General features: G+C 33.3%; 1 protein-coding gene across 1 annotated transcript in view; it reads left to right on the top strand.

Annotated features, from left to right (window-relative positions):
• The first annotated feature begins 1,705 nt into the window (after positions 1–1,705).
• Positions 1,706–19,536, top strand: part of LOC115444755 (ADAMTS-like protein 4) — a 136,120-nt gene continuing 118,289 nt past the window's right edge. Inside the window, exons 1-2 of the mRNA XM_037439102.1 lie at positions 1,706–1,872; positions 19,230–19,442. Coding sequence (XP_037294999.1) covers positions 19,402–19,442 — 41 coding nt within the window. The 5' untranslated portion in view covers positions 1,706–1,872; positions 19,230–19,401. The remainder of the gene's footprint in view (positions 1,873–19,229; positions 19,443–19,536) is intronic.

Raw genomic sequence — 19,536 nt, 5'->3', positions numbered from 1 at the left:
AACGGCAAGCTCGTCTCGTCAATTTAAGCATAAAAAAATACATAACGTTAGCGTTAACGATCCTAGTAAGGCTTTTTGGCTACGGCGTCTGGTAACCTGAACACCTCCGTCTTTTCCTTGAATTAATTTAAATTAATTAAATTAATCCAATTGTTTAAAGCTGGCACCACGTCCACGATCCTTGTGGTAGTCTATTATTCTTAGTGTATTCTATGAACTACAGCTATGCTTAATTAATATTTCCACTAATCTAATTACACATCGTTTTCCTGTTAGTTTTTATATCAAAAGACTTTTAAAAGGAATTTCTATTCATGCTGGCATACGTTTTTTGCATTGTGTTAAAATTGTTATGATCAGTAAATTCTGAGTGTCATTTCCTGATATGATTTTCGATGTAGTTGATTAGAATATTATACGTGTCAATGCTTAAGGGTCTTATTCTTTATGTCACACCTTATTTTGACAGAGCATAACAAACAACGATGACCGAGACTGCCTCGGTGGCGTTGTTATACTGCTTGCGCGGAATGGCAGTGCTCTGAGGTCCTGGATTCGAAACCCGCGTCGGGCAAATTGATATTTGGGTTTCTTTGCTCAGGCTCAACCCGGAGTCTGGAATTTATGTCCGATATGACGATAAGCTCGCCCCCTATAATACCATGGGACGGAACACACTTGGCGGAAAATGGGTGCCCTGGTTGCGCCTCCGCATACTCCTTCGGGGATAAAATGCGTGATGTGTGCTACGTGTGCGTAAGAACCACGTAACGTACGTCGCGTTTAGGATTATAGAAATTGACATATAGAATACCATTCCACGGTAATTCCACGAAGATAACGTAACACGGCCGTGTTACGGGTTTGCTCTGTTATAGAGAATAAGGAGCCAGTACAATGTGATCTAGTTTGCGGCCAATGTTAATGTAATGGCCTATCGCAGTGTTATGATTGTTTCAAACCCGTTGTATTTAATGTTTAATGAGTCTTCGTTTCCAATTTATATGGACTATAGCTAGGTATTTTTCATTTAATAAACTTAATCATGACATATTTTACCAAAATTAGATGAAAGTTTATTAATAATATATATTGTATGATAATATTATCAGCTCTGTATTATATACTTACTCTCCCACTTGTGGGCACGGGACTCCTCTACTACTGAGAGGAGTTAGGCCTCGTCTAGGTCCACCACGCTGGCCTAGTGGTAGACATCACACACCTTGAAAATTCCTATAAAGAATTTCTCAGGTATGCAGATTTCCTCACGATGTTTTCCTTCACAGTTAAAGCAAGCGATAATTCATAAAGAATGCACACAATTTTAATAAGTTTAATTTCAAATTAAAGTAGTGGGTACATACTATAATATAGCATATATCAGAAAGCGTGAAAATTACCTTCATTCTAAATTCCCTTCGTAAGTTTTCCTCGGCCTACTTCCCGAAATATTCGGGAACATTGTACCGTATCCAATTTATACATTTAAAATGTATCACTATAAATTGGTTAGTGTTAATAATGTAGCACAATGGTACGCGTTTCGACACCAACATACTACGGTCTACGTAATACGTTTTCATGAAAACTTCAAAGCCATCGTGCGGAATTAAAATTCGAAACATTTAAGGTGTTTACAAAAGTAAAATTTACTATTCTGTTATGCGGGTTCATACCTCCAAGACATAGTTTGTCCATAGTCGACGACAAAGCGCGTCGGAGTACGGACGCGTCGGTCGACTCCACGACTTGGCCAGCACGCGGTATTATATACGCACCCTGCACGTGTGATTAAATAACATTACGCATAGTACATTTAGTTAAGTGTGAATGAAACAGTGAATGAATTTCCAGTGAACTGTAAAAAAGGTTAGTATTAAATCAGATTTACATATTACTTTACTGGAAAATGTATATGGTAATTATGTGAATGGAGTAGGACAGTTCTGATTAGAAACCGGACACAACATAGTTCATTGTCTAACCTTAACCCTTCAGTCGCTGCCAATTGATTCTGTTTGTCTGTGTTTTGTTTTGTTTGGATACTTTACAGGACATTAAATTTATTTTTCATGTCATTCCAAGAAAAATAACTCATAATAAAACATTTAATAGGCATGCTATTCAATACAGCGTATATTATTCATAAATATTCCTTCACCATAAAGAGGTATCATGAAAAAATTAATTGAAAAAAAAATCGAGTTCGATAAACTTTTTGCGTAACATACAATTTGTTTTTTTTTCGTGCCAGTGATTATTATTAAAAAAAATGAACTATAATGAAGACATTAAATAAACTGTAAAGTATTATAACAGTCTATCGTATTTAATTAATTGGATTCATTCATTAAAATTAAAATTTATGCAATCGACTTATCAGTGAATTGACATGTGGTGGGTACGTCGAATCATTAGATTTTTTATCATTGTCGTTTTTTATTGATCAGCTGGCTGTTTGATAATATTTTCGTTTATATATTTCTGCTTTATTTCGTTTTTTTGTGACCTCAATTTTGTGTTTAGTACGTCATGACGAATGTGCGCTTATTTTTTGCTCTTTTTATGAACCTTAGTGAGATGTCATGGCTACATTCGTTCAAATTGATTTTGTTATCAGTGACATTGTCATTTTTGATGACTTCAAGGCAATTTAGAAGGGACAATGACCGTTACTTTTTCTTCGTACGTTTTTAGACGTACCTGTGTGTCACGCATAAATCTATCCGCGCTTGTAAACACTCGATTGATTTATGAATTTAGGTATGGAGTCAACGTTATGCAACAGTACATAAAGGCTATTTTTAAGATAGCGTTTAGTGGCTTTTTTATGTAGTGTGAATATTAAACTCTGTCTCCTACGTATTCGGTTCTGTCATAAGATATTTGAATATGGTCGTAGTCGAATATTGTGAAATTTGGTACAGTTCATGCGTAGTCCTACTTTACGGCCAAGATACATATCGCAGGATTGTTTTGTCAATGAACATTGAATGCCAGCTCGTGGCGCAAGTAATGAATGACGTTACTAGTTACTTAGAATTATAATGAATGGTATAATAATAACTTGGCAATTATAACTTCTAGCGTACACAATTTTGTTACGTGTTTAGAGAACGTAATGTATTATGCTAACAAAAAATACTTAATCAATATATATAAAAATTAATCTCCATTTCCCTTGATCATCGCATCATGTATGGATGGAATAATTTCGGTAATTCTTTTTTGTTCTATTAATGATTGTCAGGAGATTCTTAAAAATTAAGAAAGTTGAGCGGAACATTGGAAAATTTAAGAAAACTTATCGGAAATATTAATTTTACGTAACTGTCATTTGTTTGACATTTCTGTCAGATATACACACCAGAAAATAGAATGAAGAATGTTCTGTATTTACAATAATAAACACATTTTGAATAAAATTTTTGTTTATTAATTATACCAATTAGAATTAAATATTCATAATTAAGACACGACAACGTTTATCGGATCAGCTAGCAAGTTATAAATATCAAAACAGAAGAAAATTGGAATTAAGTTCCACGGACGGTAAAACTATATGTGATTTAAAATATTTCTTAGAACAAAAAGTATGATGAATTGCATTATATGTTCCGAATATAGTCTCATAATAATTATAAAAATGTAAAGCAGTAAAAACTCAATTAGAATATGAATATAGGTCATCGACCATAAGTTGATCAAAGTAGGCGGCGCGTTTGTCACTCGTTTAATCAATAGACAATTTTGTAAGATTATTAATTGTAGTTCCAAATTTGATTATTATCACGTATTAACATAATGTTTACTTAAATTTATATTTATTTATGACATTCAAAGTAAAGGCCAGGTCAAAAGTACCCGGAACCGGAATGCATGAAAAGATTAATGAAGGTGGAGGAAGCTCGAGAAGTATGCCAGGATCGTGCAAAGTGGCAATCTATAGTCTCTGCCTACCCCTATGGGATAAAGGCATGATACTATGTATGTATGTATGTATTTATGAATATTATGTATACACACATCTATACTTTCGAATAATAAATATTTTTATGTAGGTTATATTAAAAAAACATGGGAAATTAAAACTGATATCTAAGATGACGTCACAGCCTAGTATGGTCATCGCCGTTAAAGTAAATTATGTACCAGTATTTTGTATAAACAAACATTATTATTTTTAATTTTAGATTTATTTCGAAAAAGTCAGATATGAATTTTTTTTACTATTTTATAGAAACGTTAAAATTTGAAAAACAATAACCATAATAAAATTGTCAGATGAATTTTAGTTAAAAAAATTACTAAGGCAATGAGTCCTCTATTTCATTGGATCAAATTGTGGGTGTGGGTACTTCTGCTTTCCTCTGAAAGGAGAAAAAAGTTAATGCTATATACTTATTATGTTGTATAAGTATGTAAAATTTTACTATTTACCTACTTTTCTTTGGATATCTTTTGTAGGTATTTTATCTCCTTTGAATCAAGTTCATGAGTAACAAATTTCAGTCTCGAAAAATCCTTAAAACTCAGTTTTTTGGATCAATGCTCTTGAATTAATAATTTTAAGCAAACCTCTGACAATCAGGCGTGAAAAAAATTCGTGCTCTTAATTTCCAACTCTCACAATGGTCTGTCGTGACATGACGTCATTTTCCTTAGGTACTGTTATGAATCATAAACGGTAGAATTTCTGTTTAATTAAGCGGCACGATAAAAACTGTAAAGCTGTAAATATTATTGTTAGTTTATGCGAATGGTCAAACTACTGTAATCTATACTATTGTATAAAGACTTTGTTTGAACGCGGTAATCGTTTATTTATTTATTTAAAGGTATACCAACAGCATACATATTGATACATACAGTTATACACAAACAAAGCTATAAGGTATTGTGGGTGATATATATGCCAATAGCAGGTACACTATAGTTACCACATAATCTTTTAAACTACTGAACCGATTTAAAAAATTATCCCGGAAAAACTTTTTCCGGTAAAACAAAAGTTAACATAAAAGTAGATAGTTATAGTAACTATTGTTATATAGTACTATTATATTATAGTAATAATTAATGAGATAAACTATTTTTTTAAGTGTAAGTTCGTGATGTAAAAATTTAAATATATCTATCTAGTAAAATATTTTTCTAAATATAGACGGCAGCATTTTAATTAGGTAGATACGTGTTTTTTTTTTATTTCTATCTATTAGTTACGAATTCTAGTATTGTTCGCACATTTATATTAGCATATTAAAATGTAAATGTGTTGAAATATAATTAATAGATGTTTATCTATGAATTATTTTTAAAAGGAATCTTCTTTATACTAATATATTATGAATAAAGCAGATCTACGTGAGCTTCAAGGCCCTGTATTCGTAAATGAGTGCTAAAAACGATGCAATTAAAAAATGAAAAAGGGCCTAACTAGGTCCCCACTTCGCATTTCCACGTTTAGGCTTAACATCCTCTGAATAAAATACGTTAATCTCAGAGCTGACGTAGAATTTAATGATTTCCTTTGCTTTGAAATCTGCACAACTTGGTTTATAATTCAAAACTCGGTTCTGTATGATGGCTAGTCCGGTATGTCAGGCATTTCGCACTAAATACTAAATTCTCGAGTTTCTCAGTCTCTGAGACCTGGTCAAGTCCTTTCTGTTAATAAATGGCAAGAAATCTAGACTATGGTTTAATTACACTTTCAATTATGGAATGCTATGACTGTGATTTTCTGTTAGTGAAATTGTCTCCATATTTTTAGACCTCAAACCATCTAACGAATTGGAAAAAAGCTAGTGAATTTCCTAAAATCTAACCATGAAAGCCATGTCTTAAGATGACGAGCGCAGTGGAATTCAAATACTTTGTAATTCAAGGTGTTGGATGGGCGATCGTATTGCTTACCATCAGGTGAACGGCAAGCTTGTCTCGTCATTCAAAGAAAAAATAAACTACCATTTGCCATGGTATACAGAAACACTGGTACTACGCCGAGCTGTACCATTTATGATTGAAGATTTATACCCATAGTATCGAAACTTTTCCGCCCTCACACCCACCACTACAACTCCTGTAAGCGAGGATCAGCAGTGGCGCGCTTTTATGACACCGAGCAGTGAAGCTCAGCGAGTCTCAGGGAAAACTAATATGTCATTATCCCGAAACGAAATTAATCAAATAGAAAGATAGGGAACAGTTGGAAATATTAATTATTATTTATTGGAGTTGGAAAATTATACCCATAGTATAACTACTACTGTATAAAGCATTCACTCAGCATTCCCAAGCAATGTTCACAAAACGATTTCATACCAGACAGAGCTAATTAATCTATCGGCACAAGTTCCATCGTCCTGCACGATTTAGGGCTGCGCGATAACGCTATCAGCGCGGATGGTTTAACGGGTCCTATCGTGTGATTTTTAATGGGCCCGCCCTCGATGTAGGTCGAAGTGTTATGTGAACCGATAACAGTAATAGCGTTGCAAAGGTTATTCATAACTGCATATGAGTTATGTCGAGTATTGCTAGAAGCATTTTCTGCTTGGTTTTGTTGTATTAAACCATCCTGTTAATCCTTTCTATTATCAATATTAAGTCAAGTGGAATGATAGGAAATTAAACTGGCTATTACTAGATAAGATTAGATATAACTTTTTTTATTGCCTGCCAGTATTTTCAGTCAACTAATTAATGAAATCATTTGCTCTCGTATCTGCCCGTAAGATATCAATACAGCGCTTTAGGTCGTCTGCGGGAATGTAAGTTAAAATATAAAGAAGTTAAGAAACACTTTGTTGCTGGTAGGATTTATTTTATATCCGTCCGGACAGCGACCACCATACACAAGGTGTTAAAACCCGCCATAGCAGCCCACATAAGTGTCACGTTCCCCGGAACAATTCCGATCAGCCTGTGTAGATTCTGTTCCAACAGGCCGGCATAATTGTGTCGACTGTCAAGGAGTAGTCATCTCTCGTCAGTCAACGTTCTATTGGACCCCACTCTACTTACCATCAGGTGCAGTTGGGTCACTTTGCAGTTCCCGTGTCAAAAAAACACTAAACGCAGAAGTGTAACGTTAAAGCAGTAATTTAAAGTAAGAGAATATTTAACATACATACATACATAACATCACGCATTTTATCCCCGAAGGGGTATGCAGAGGCGCAACTAGGGCACCCACTTTTCGCCAAGTATGTTCCGTCCCATGATGTGATAGGGGGCGAGCCTATCGCCATATCGGGCACAAATTCCAGACTCCGGGCTGATACTGAGCAGAAAAACCCAAATATCACTTTGCCCAACCCGGGATTCGAACCCAGGACCTCAGTGCGCTATTGTACCGGACGTGCAATATAACTACGCCACCGAGGCAGTCTGAAAAGCGTGTCGCGTGTGAGCGTCCGAGAATATTTAAACCATCTGAAAAGCGTGTGGGTTAAGACGGTTAAATGGAACGCAAACGGATTACGTAATAATTTGATGAGTAGTACACGACATTGAACTCAAATAAAAATTGTAATATTATGTAGTTCATTTACGTTATGTTTAAAACATGCTCGGAATCTTCACGGTTTAATTGTTATAATCTGATGAGAACTTTTGTGCGAAGGGACCGTTCAATGTCGCCACGAAAAGCAATTAATACAAATACAAAATACAAATACTGTTTATTGTAACCATCATTAAATAGAAACACACAATTAGGATGAATACATTAAATTGTCATAAAACATGTTGGTGATATAGTTATTCTTGAACTCGAAACTTAAATATATTGGTAGGAAACTCTTCATATGACAATTGAGTTTTTATCATATTTACACAACACCATCTATTTACTTATTTATGAAAATTATTTATTTGACAATTTAAACTTACACAGGGTATAGAAAACTCTCAATAAAAGTCATAAATATGTAACAATATTTTTTATAACCTCTACATTAGAATTAGGTTCTACAATTAGAATTTCGAACCGAATAATTTGTTCTAAAATATTTTGGCGTTATGCCTGTAGGACTATTTTGCATGAAAAAGCTAGTAAATATAAATTAGATTAGTTTTCTATCAACAAAGCTCCCTAGCTTGAAATAATAAAACGACATGTGAAGACATTATTATCAATGAAACAAGAGAAAGTATTAATCAATACAGAGTTCATAGAACTCCAGTGACACACACGTATATGATTACATTCCCCTATGCTAAATGAATAAAAAATGTTCTAGCTCGGAAAATGGTTGCGACTAACGGTGGTATTTAAATAAACTATCTTGATCCTAATCTTCGCTCTGATCCTGAGAATTATCCAATAAAAATAATTTATTTTTAAAGATGTCAAAAAAGGTTTGTTCTGATTGGTCGATTTTCTCGATAGATCAAAAGATGTGATTAAGATCGATTATAGAAAACAGCTGTAAAATGGGTTCTAAGTTCAAGGATTTTTCAATAACATTATAATTACTATAATTATTCGTAAACGCTAAATGTGAACTATATTGTATTGTCTACTGCGTCGTGCTATGATCCCATTTTCTGCAACTAGTTCTGTTTCCTATATAAGTATACATAACTAAGTTTTGTTTAGTGCCCACTTTACATAAATCTCCAGTAGATGGAAAATATTACTATTATTTAGAAGTCATAGGACGCGTTGGGACTAAATCACATTTTTTTTTCAATATCGACTTATTCCTCACTGCTTCTTAGGAAAGAATTTATGAATACATTTTAGTTGATCCATCTTAAGTTACCTTCAGTAAGTAAAACGGCCCTCTAAGAAGTAAAATTGTTCTGAGGAAGCCCAACTATGAAGGTATTTACGGAACAACGTGCACACATAATATTTTCCCAGATCAAAGTTAGTTTCAAAACATATTTTACGCTCCCATAATTTAAAGGAATGCTTATGAAAATGAGAAATAGTTTAACAAGGAGGTTCAAGAACTATATTACCTCCTAAATAGTAATTACTTAAAACTAAAACGAAAATGTGGTCACATTTTCAATGTTACATTTTGGTAAGTGCAAATTCTAGTTTGTTTTTCTCCTTGAACTTCTTTATTTATGCTTATATTTTTGGTTGACTAACGTTCTCAGTTAAATATACTAGTTATTCATAAAAGCTATGTTCGGATTTTCATTTACATTTTGATATTTCAAAACGTTTATGTCGTAACACTAATGCTATGTAAATCAAAACTAAATTTCATAAGTAATAAAGATATTGAACGCTGTTTGTATAAGCCCAGTTAATTCGAAAAACATTATTGAATTTAAAAATTACTCATGGCTAATTCATAACTCCGCGCGTAAATATGAAAAATTACTTTTTAAAAATGTCTTCTGCTTGTGTGGTCATTTGGCTTACGGAGATAGAAAAATCGATATGAACCTCAAAGAGAATTGTGCCCTAAATGGATAAAGTAAGTTGCATTTTACTTTGTTTTTTGTACCTGGTATTCGAACAGCACGACAGTAATTGAAGAGTAAAGTGCTGTAATTAGGAAAAGTGTATAATAAAGGCATTCACATGCTGTCGTTGCAATTTAAAAACAACATAATATTATGTAAGATTTTGTTCTAAAAGGTAAAACTAATACATAATGTGATGTACTTTTGTATTGTACTGTATTATACTTAATTGTGTCCTCAAAATTTTCGAACTAAGTGATTATTTAGATTCAATGGATTCGCTACGTCATTTCACTAGTCATTTAATATCACGTTCGGACAATGCAATCTTACCTAATAATTAAGACTGTTTAATTATAAGGTTTCCTAGTTACCACTGGTACATTTAAATATGATATCTGACGATTGCTTTGCAAGGCCATTCATTCAAATTCGGTGTGAAGCAATCAGTATCATTTTACTCGTAACGCATGTAGATAAATAAATATGATCTCATAAAATGCAATAAAATAAGAGCTTAGGCATTTTATCTCGAAACGGTTAGATAAGAGGGTAAGTAATTATTGAAAGTAAAGTTCGCTGATATCTGTCCCATTGTGTAATGGCAAGTCAATTCTGTATGAAGACAAATTATTGCTATGAACACTATCGATTAAGCCACTTTACAAACAAAAAGAACTGTTTAACTGTTTTTTCGGAAATATACTATAAAATACACAGATTCACAGGTTAAAATTTGAACATACCTCATTTTACACAAGTGATATTAGAATTGATTAAAAACTATAAACAACGCTTATTTTTATTTTTTAATTAAATGAAGCTCCAAGTAAATCAGATTTGCTTGTATATTATCATATAAGTATGGCAAAGTGATCTCACCGCACCTGATGGTAAGTGTAGTGGAGTCTAATAGAATGTCGAGTAACGAGAGATGATTACCCCGCGACAGTCGACACAAGTATGCCGGCCTCTTGGAACCAGATGCCCACAGGCTGATCCTAGACAAACTTACGTGAGCTACTACGGCGGGTTTTAACATATTGTGTACGGTGGTCGCTATCCGAGGAGATATAAAATATATCCTACCACCAGCAAGTATAAATGTGTGCCATGGTTTTGATTTTACGGAAGTGGTGATACATGAGATAAAATAACCATTTATATAAGTTATATTATTCACGTATTATTCTCGATGGGAGGTAAACAACAAAGGCAAGTTACATTGTTATGAATATAGTTCAATACTCCATCCGTGAACATTTTGGAATGCAATTCTTCAGATATCGTGAGCAGATAAAAACCAAGTCAGAATCAATGCCGTCAATTGTTAAGAAGTATTCGCTTGTCCTTTGCAGTAAATTATACAGGGTCATTTTGACATTGCGTTAATAATTAAAATCACATACATAGGTACTCGTCTTTACCTCTAGTAATACCGTGCCAAAAATTATTCATGAATAATGAATATTTTTGCTAATAATTCCGCTTTTAGTGTGTGATTTCTTGATAATTTTGTTGTTATGCGAGTACGGCGTATGCGGAAATGTATTTCTGATTGAAAATGTGATGTTGCTGTTGCAAAGAATTCTCTTAGAGTAGTAGTTGTAGCATTAGTGAGTGTAAAATTTAAATATTTTTTGTTGATATTTATTGTATTCCAAACTTACACTTTATACGGTTCAAATAAGTTATTTCGAAGTGTTTTTTTACAAGAAGATCAGTATTTTCCATTTAGTAACGCAATGTCAAAATAACTTTTTATAAGAATCATTCTATTAATAAAGTCTTGATTTGCAATTGTATATTAAGTCTTGCAGTCAGGATTGAATTTCTGAGTTTTGGTTATAATTACAATATTGCTAAATATTTTAAATAGCATCTATCTATACATATTATAAAAGAAAGTCCTCTTTTCCGTCTGTCTGTATGTTATCGATTTACTCAAAATCTCCTGAACGGATTTTATGAAATTTGGTATGGAGATAGTTTAAGACTCTGAAAGGGGAAACTGGTCTTATTATTTCACAAACTGATCAACCAAATTCTGCACATATGTACCTTTGCAACGCCTTTGGGAATATAGGCCTGATGTTTGTTGTTCAGAATTTAGAGTTATACGACCATTGTGACAATAGAGTTTATAAAATCTGGGATATACCAAGATGCCTTTCTACAACTGTTAAAGTTAATAGGAAACATAAGAAATGTATGGGAGGGATGAATATAGAAAAGTATGGTATAAGTCTATCGCTAGTATATGTCATTCTGATACACAGCGTTAGCGTTAACGATTGTAGAAAGGCATTGTGTACGGCCCCAGATCTAGCATTTTCAAAATTAAACTTTATATGCACACGCCGACGTCCTAATTTTGTAACAGCTTACCTATGTTACGCACATTACGAAATTTCAAACGTTCTCAGTACATATTTTTCTAACAGTCTATTTGTTTATGTGATGGATAACAAAGAGATAACCTAATTATGCTCACGCTCTCTTATCTTAACGAATTGTACTATATTTTCTTTATAGTAAAACTCGGACGTTCTTACAACAGACCGATTCAAATGGAGTTTGTATTAATTTGTTTATTCACACGCAGCTTCTTTTTGTTAAGAATAAATATTTCTATTGCATCTTCAGTTTTTGATAATGTTTTTTAGGTTATGGTGCAATATTTTGGTACATCGTTTGGTATAATATTTACAAGTTAGGATGTTTTGGTCTTCCGAAAAGTTACCTCTACCTTCATTTTGTTATCTATACAAAATTGAATTGACTATCTCAGTAGTGAAATTGTGTTATGGTTATGCAGTACTGAAGTCTCGTGTTCGATCCCGTGGTGGGAAAATTGATATTGGATTTTCTACTCAATATCAGCCTGGTGTCTGTAATTTGTGCCCGATATGGCGATAGGCTCATTCCCTATCACATCATGGCTCGTAATACGCAAAACGGAACTTGGGTGCATCAGCTGCACCTCTGCCTACCTATAGGGATAGAAGGCGTGAATATATTACGCTTTAAAACCCAAAACTCCGTACTAAAAGCAAATAGAAAAGCAATGTACACGTGTCAGCAAGCGGTGTTAACTAGCGAAAACACAACGCATTCTACATAGATTGCTAAAGGAAACACAAAAGATTAGAAGTTACCTAACATGACAAGTGTAATCTGCATGTTATAATCGGTCAGTGATACTGCGCGAGTGAATCATGCATTTGCAAATTAACTTTATGTTTATTACTTCCTTATTCAATTAATTGCCCACGATATTAGTAATCTTAAATGCTTCGATTTAATGCATAAGGTCAAAGATATCTTTATTGGTTTTGTCAGATATGTGTGTTAAGATATAATCTATGATTATTCGAATGTTTTGATGGAAAAATTATAGTTAGATAAAATTTCCTAAATGATACTTTCTATTTTTATACTATAACACTTATTGAAACTTTATTTTTATCATCATAGTGTACCACTGCTTGTGCAAACAACATCAAACTTCTCATGATTAAGGTAAGCTATAACCATGGCCTATGACCTACCGTACTGATCCAATGCCGATTTGTAGAGGTCAAGAGCCTCATCTTTCAGTTAATATATTGATGTATGAACAGATAGGGTTCACTCAGGCTTCAAGGATATTAATCTGACCATGGACACCATTGGATGGTAAACGACAATATTCTCAATATTGATTTCTGACAAATGCTTCTCTTTGTTCTCGTAATGAAAGAGAATTAATTCGTCATTAGCGGACACCAAAACATTCCACATAGGAACTCTGCCATTGTCTTTAAATAGTCGTATATTTAACGTGTAAATTGGTTCATGGCAGTCTTTATTTGCGCAGATGTTAGTACATGCATTACTTAGACAATTGTTGTAACAATAAAGATTGACACCATTTCTTCTAATGCCGGTCAGGGTGAAAACATTTTATTAAACACAAAAAGAAATGGTGCAATTATATTCTTTAATGAGATAATTAGTTAGATGTTATGCCAATTATCGGCGCATGTTGTAATCCGTCTAAAGAAAGTAATTAAGATATGGTTTTTGTTTGTTTAATAAAATTGTAGGTTTTAAGCATGGGGCGTGACTGTCACCATGAAATACCCACAATACCAGAGCGATCACGGAAGTTTTATCATTGAGAAAAGAAAATAGAGGCTAGGTAAAAAAGGGAATATTATACCTCCGATAAATTCTTGTGAATTCACAACATGAACACATATGTTAGGGATATTAATGGGAGCATATCAGGAAGCCGACCCGTACTTACTATAGTCAGACTCGTGTCTGTTATTCCCCAAAACATTACATGTATATTAAGTTTCCCCACAATTGTAAATAGCTTGAATTTTTTTTAAAAAGTATTCGAATATTGTGAGTTATTCATTAAAACTTCAAGAATTCCCCAAACATCTGAAGACTTAAAATGAAATCTCCCAAACAAACTAATAGGCACGAGTCAATAAATTACAAAATCAATCCCTTACAAGGTGTAAACATAACTTACAAGATTAATATGTAATACGACGCCACGACGATACACACATCAAAGGGAGAACAAAAAGACGAACAGTGACGGACAGCAGAAGATTTATGGTCATTACTGGAGGTGTAGCGTGTTCACGCATTATCTATAACTCTGAAGTATGAGAGAAATTTATTAAGACAAACTCTACAGAGCTTCCGAACTCATAAACAATGATAGAAGATTAAAAACGTGTCAATATACAAATTGAAACGTCAGTAATATTGATTTGTTGTACCGCCTAGAGGTCAGGTTACGGGAGTGGAATGCCTTCCTACAGTATCTAGTTAAATCTATGTAAATAAATTAAGTTATATTTCACTGCGCTTGGGAACGATCTGCTCTCGATTATGCATCGGATGAAAAATGTCATAATCAATTTCTTGTAAACTAGATTTGAAATCGATTCGGTCGCTTTGATTATCGTTTATTGTAATGACGTTAGTCATTATTATTTCCTCGCAATGATAAATACACATTGGTATAATATCTATTTTTAACAAAGCGTGTGATATAAGATGGTATCAGACAAATCCGCGATATAATCCAACAAAAGCACTTGCTTTTGTTTGTTAGTAGAACTGCGATATAACCATTCATCGGATTGTAGATCTTTATATTCGTGAGGGAATTCCAAACTACAAAGCATAATTCGCATGGTAATGCTATTCAAACTAGTAAACGTTTATCTAGAAGTTCGGAAATTCCGATAGCGCAAAAAAAAGTCGTCAATTTCTTAACGTACCGTTTCGCATATCACAAAGTTAAATATCTTGTTTCCACATTCCATTAAATATAGTTTTTTGTTTTGCCATCGATTTCAACGTTTTTTCGATTAGTTTGTCCTCTTTTGTCGTCGGACAATAGGCATCCGGTTTGTTTAAAATATTATACTTTAATAGATCACAATAACCTAATCCAAAATTTATGACTTCTCAATTTATGGATGTTGATAAATATTTCGTGTGTAGGTGGATTTTTACAACATCCAAATAAAATATTACGGAAACAATAGAATGATGAAACAAGTTTAAGGAATATTCGATAAACAATGTATTATGGAACTAGAAATGTGTTGACATCATTAAATTTTATTTGATTATAGAGATCTCTAAATTAACAATAGGTGTAGTCTAAATGAATAATAGGTGTACTGTATTAAGAAGGTGCACTAGGTATATTAAGGATATACAATTAATGTGTATTTCTTTTAAATCTTTTCTAAACTGTTGTCATTGCTTTAAACCAATCTTTATAAGTACAAACTTGTCATTGGCTATCTGTTTAACTACATCGTTGTTACTGTTTAATTTGTTAAAGCTGTTAGTCTTCAATATAATAAAATTAATAAATATATTTTGTCTTATTTATTCAATTACGTACAATACTTTTGTCATATTTAAGTAATAATCACGGAAACAACGAAACAAGCCAGCGACGGTGTTATATTGAAAATAAATCCATTTCCGAATAGAAAGTATGCTATCAATACATCCCTTAAGTTTTATCTAAACCAGTTCACTTTCTTTGATCCAACAAAACATTAAGATTTATAATATTAGTTGGAAATACATGCAAAAGCCGTTTTAGACAACTACAAGTTTGATAAGAAAATGCAAATGGAAACTGACCACCCAGACGTAACAGTAGAAAATGGAAGCAATTTCGCTAACTCTGTTACTAACCGACTCCAGGAATAGAATATTTAGTGCCATTAACTTGGCGAAGATCACCTGCCCGCTCCAATAGTCTGTTTCGTGTATGCGACTGATCCGACTGCGGTTAGTCGTGTTTTATTTGATATGCCTCCTAATTAATGTATGTATGTTTGCCAGGAATTTTGCTTGGACACAAACACGATTCATATACTAAGAATATGACTTTTCTGGATGTTATTATTGGATCTAGATATATTATTATGGAAGTATGATCATGCCAATTTTATCATAGACAAGTAGCCTTTATTTTAATTAAGATAACGCATAAAACAATATACCAATCACGCCGCTTAAACATCTTAGCTTATTGTTAAAGACTAGAGACCCATTCATTTCTTAGGAGAAAATTATTTAGAAAAACTTTACACATATACTCAAACTCTTAAATGCAGTCCAATGTAAACATGTTTCGAATTCCGCCGATCACTGTAATATGTGCCTTAATACAGCAGCGAAAAGATCTTCTTCCTTTATTAACAAATAAATTCATATATATAATGACATGATTAACTTTCAAACTCAATAAAACTAAATTTGGCAGTTACAAAAGAAACTTGGAATAGCTCGCCACTCACATTATATCCAAACAAATAATAAGAATAAAGAAAATAGTTAAATTCATTATATCCAACATGTAACAACTTTTAGCTTCTATGCCCTTTGTGTTGTCGGTAATAAAGTACAAGAAGAATCTAAGGAACGAGCCACAAAATCGTTAATTATCTTTTTACTCACACCAGCTACTTGTGTTGAAACTTATTGAGACTTGTACAAGCGCGTTTGACGACAATGTACCGTGATTCGTTGTATCAGAGTCTATTGATACTTTTCAATAAATCTATTGATTTTTTGCCGTTGTCTATGTACAAATCTATAGAGTTTTTAACGCTCCGATGTTTGTTTTAGTTGTTTTTATGATTGATCGTTTCGATTGTAAGCACGTACTGTTTGTTGGAAATTCGACACAATGGTTCAATAAAGATCTGTTCCATTACTTAAATAGTTAAGTATACTTCTTATAGAGGTTTGCTAATTACCAAAAAACGCGACCAATTAGTCGGTTTCACTTTCATTCGTTCGTAAAAAGATTACAGCGCGCCATCAGCCATGGTTTTTGTCAAGGTTAAATAGAAGATGATTTACTTAGTAAATTAATTTGGACATGGATAATTGCTGTAATCAAAGAGTCTTTATCTATATACTATTATATAAAGCTGAAGAGTTTGTTTGTTTGTTTGTTTGTTTGTTTGTTTGAACGCGCTAATCTCAGGAACTACTGGTCCAAACCGAAAAATCCTTTTTACGTTGGATAGCCCTTTGTTCGTGGAGTGCTATAGGCTATATATCATCACGCTATACCCAATAGGAGCGGGGCAGTAATGGCTAATCTCAGGAACTACCGGTCCAAACTGAAAAATTCTTTTTGCGTTGGATAGCCCTTTGTTCGTGGAGTGCTATAGGCTATATATCATCACGCTATACCCAATAGGAGCGGGGCAGTAATGGCTAATCTCAGGAACTACCGGTCCAAACTGAAAAATTCTTTTTGCGTTGGATAGCCCTTTGTTCGTGGAGTGCTACAGGCTATATATCATCACGCTATACCCAATAGGAGCGGGGCAGTAATGGCTAATCTCAGGAACTACCGGTCCAAACTGGAAAATTCTTTTTGCGTTGGATAGCCCTTTGTTCGTGGAGTGCTATAGGCTATATATCATCACGCTATACCCAATAGGAGCGGAGCAGTAATGGCTAATCTCAGGAACTACCGATTCGAACTGAAAACATATTTTTGTGTTGAATAGTCCTTTGTTTGTGGAGTGCTCAAAGTTATATATCATCACGCTATGATCAATAGGAGCGGAGCAGTAATGAAACATGTTGCAAAAACGGGGAAAATTATGAGTTTTGAGAGCTTCCGTTGCCTGCGCTGCGTAAACGGTTAAAGTTATGCAACAATGATGTATGACGGGATTGTTTCACTTAAAAAAGTTCTAAATAATATAACAAAAGTCCCCCGCTGCATCTGTCTGTTACGTGTTAAACTCAAAAACTACCCAACGTATTAAGATGAAATTTGGTATGGAGACAGTTTGAGACCCTGGGAAGAACATAGGCTCCCGGGAAACTATTATTTTTATAACGGAAAACTTTAGCTTGAAAAACTTTATAACGCGGGCGGAGCCGCGAGCAAAAGCTAGTTTTTTATAAATGTGCTACAATTGGTGATAAAAATTATAGGAAAGATGCCGTAGTTTTTATAGATTTTACTTTCTATATCTATAGAAAATATATAAAGTATTTATGCTATCTGAACCAAGAAGTTATAGTTCAGAAGTATATTGTTTTATTAATGTATTATACATTAAATCACAAAACAATATAAGTGACATTAATAATTATTTATTTTAATTTTATGCTTTTGATTTATTTCGCCTTTATGAGCGTCTCCTTTATATATTCCTAAACATTCCGATGTTTCCGTATACAGCCATTAGTGAATTTTCAAGGAAGCTTATATTCGCTGCTCGTTCAAATACACTCAAACTCAATAGAGTCCATTCTTAAGCGTTAGTTACTCAACTAAAATACTAACAATTAACAATGTCCGGTCCAGCCAACCGTCTAGTTCATCTGAGGACTCGCTCTTCATAGATGCACGATTTATGAAGTGTGTTATTTGTTTTACGTCAGATATTGATCGATCATTGGCCGTTGTCGAAACTTTTTTCTATATTTAGCAGACACTTCCCGGCTCGCGTTCATGGTATGAATATAACGTTAGTATAATCGACATTCGTGTTCGTGTAATAAAATTGTTTTACGCATAAAATGTGAGAATGTTTAAGTGTTCAATTTATACGTTGTCAGTCGGTTTGTGTCTATTAACTTGTCTTTAAGCCTGTAATGATTATAACGAATAAATACGTAGTAATATATCGGAGTTTAATGAGGTTTTTGGTTTAATATTGGCTTCTGTATTCATATTTAGTTTTATTTCTCTTTGAAAGCAATTACCATGTTAATGTATGTTACATCTCTTTTCTTTTACTGGCATCTAGTGCTATTTGATACCATCTCCCGTTATTGTTCCAATCGTGTTTATGGCTGATCAGATATATAGTTATCTGAAAAGTTATGCATTTTGGTAAATATGAGACTCATATATAAAATGTATGACCTTTTATTAGTACTTCTGATGTGCTTAGGGTGAATTTCCCCAATGAACCAGGATCCGCGAATTCGGATATATTATAATTTCATAATAAATTTTCTGACTTGTAGGGGACGAAATTTTCTCTTTCATAATTCTTATACTATAATTATAGATACTTACCAAGAAGAAAGTATACGACTTCATTTATTCTTAGTTTTTCTACAATAATAATTATAAATAGGTATTTATTGTGACATGGAAAAATCACTTTGGAACTCTATTCTATGCCAATTTCATAAAAGTTCTCAATAACAAATTTCGTTTTATCTCACATGCCTTTAACAATGAACTAAAATTAGCATTATTTTTTCAGAAATTTGGCGCTCATCACTGATTGACAACCGGAAGATGACCAGCACTGGCGTCACGTAAAATGAAACGATGGTTTCATCGAATCTAGTGTTTTTGTGGCATGACTAAAATTAATATTCATCAAACATTTGTTACGAGTGATATTACTGTGATCTTGTGTTAACTGTGACAACATGTATCTCCAACGGGATCTTCTGCTCTTCATATTCATAATGTAAGTATTGTAATCAGAAATTTCCTGTTTTTATACTTTCCTCTTAATGGAAAATTTTATACCATCTTTCTAATTAGCGTTGATATTAATTATG

This window comes from Manduca sexta, chromosome 16, assembly GCF_014839805.1.
Source record: "Manduca sexta isolate Smith_Timp_Sample1 chromosome 16, JHU_Msex_v1.0, whole genome shotgun sequence".
Lineage (NCBI taxonomy): Eukaryota > Metazoa > Arthropoda > Insecta > Lepidoptera > Sphingidae > Manduca > Manduca sexta.
The sequence above is the reverse complement of the archived record's forward strand: the minus strand, read 5'-3'. Positions and strand labels throughout refer to the sequence as shown.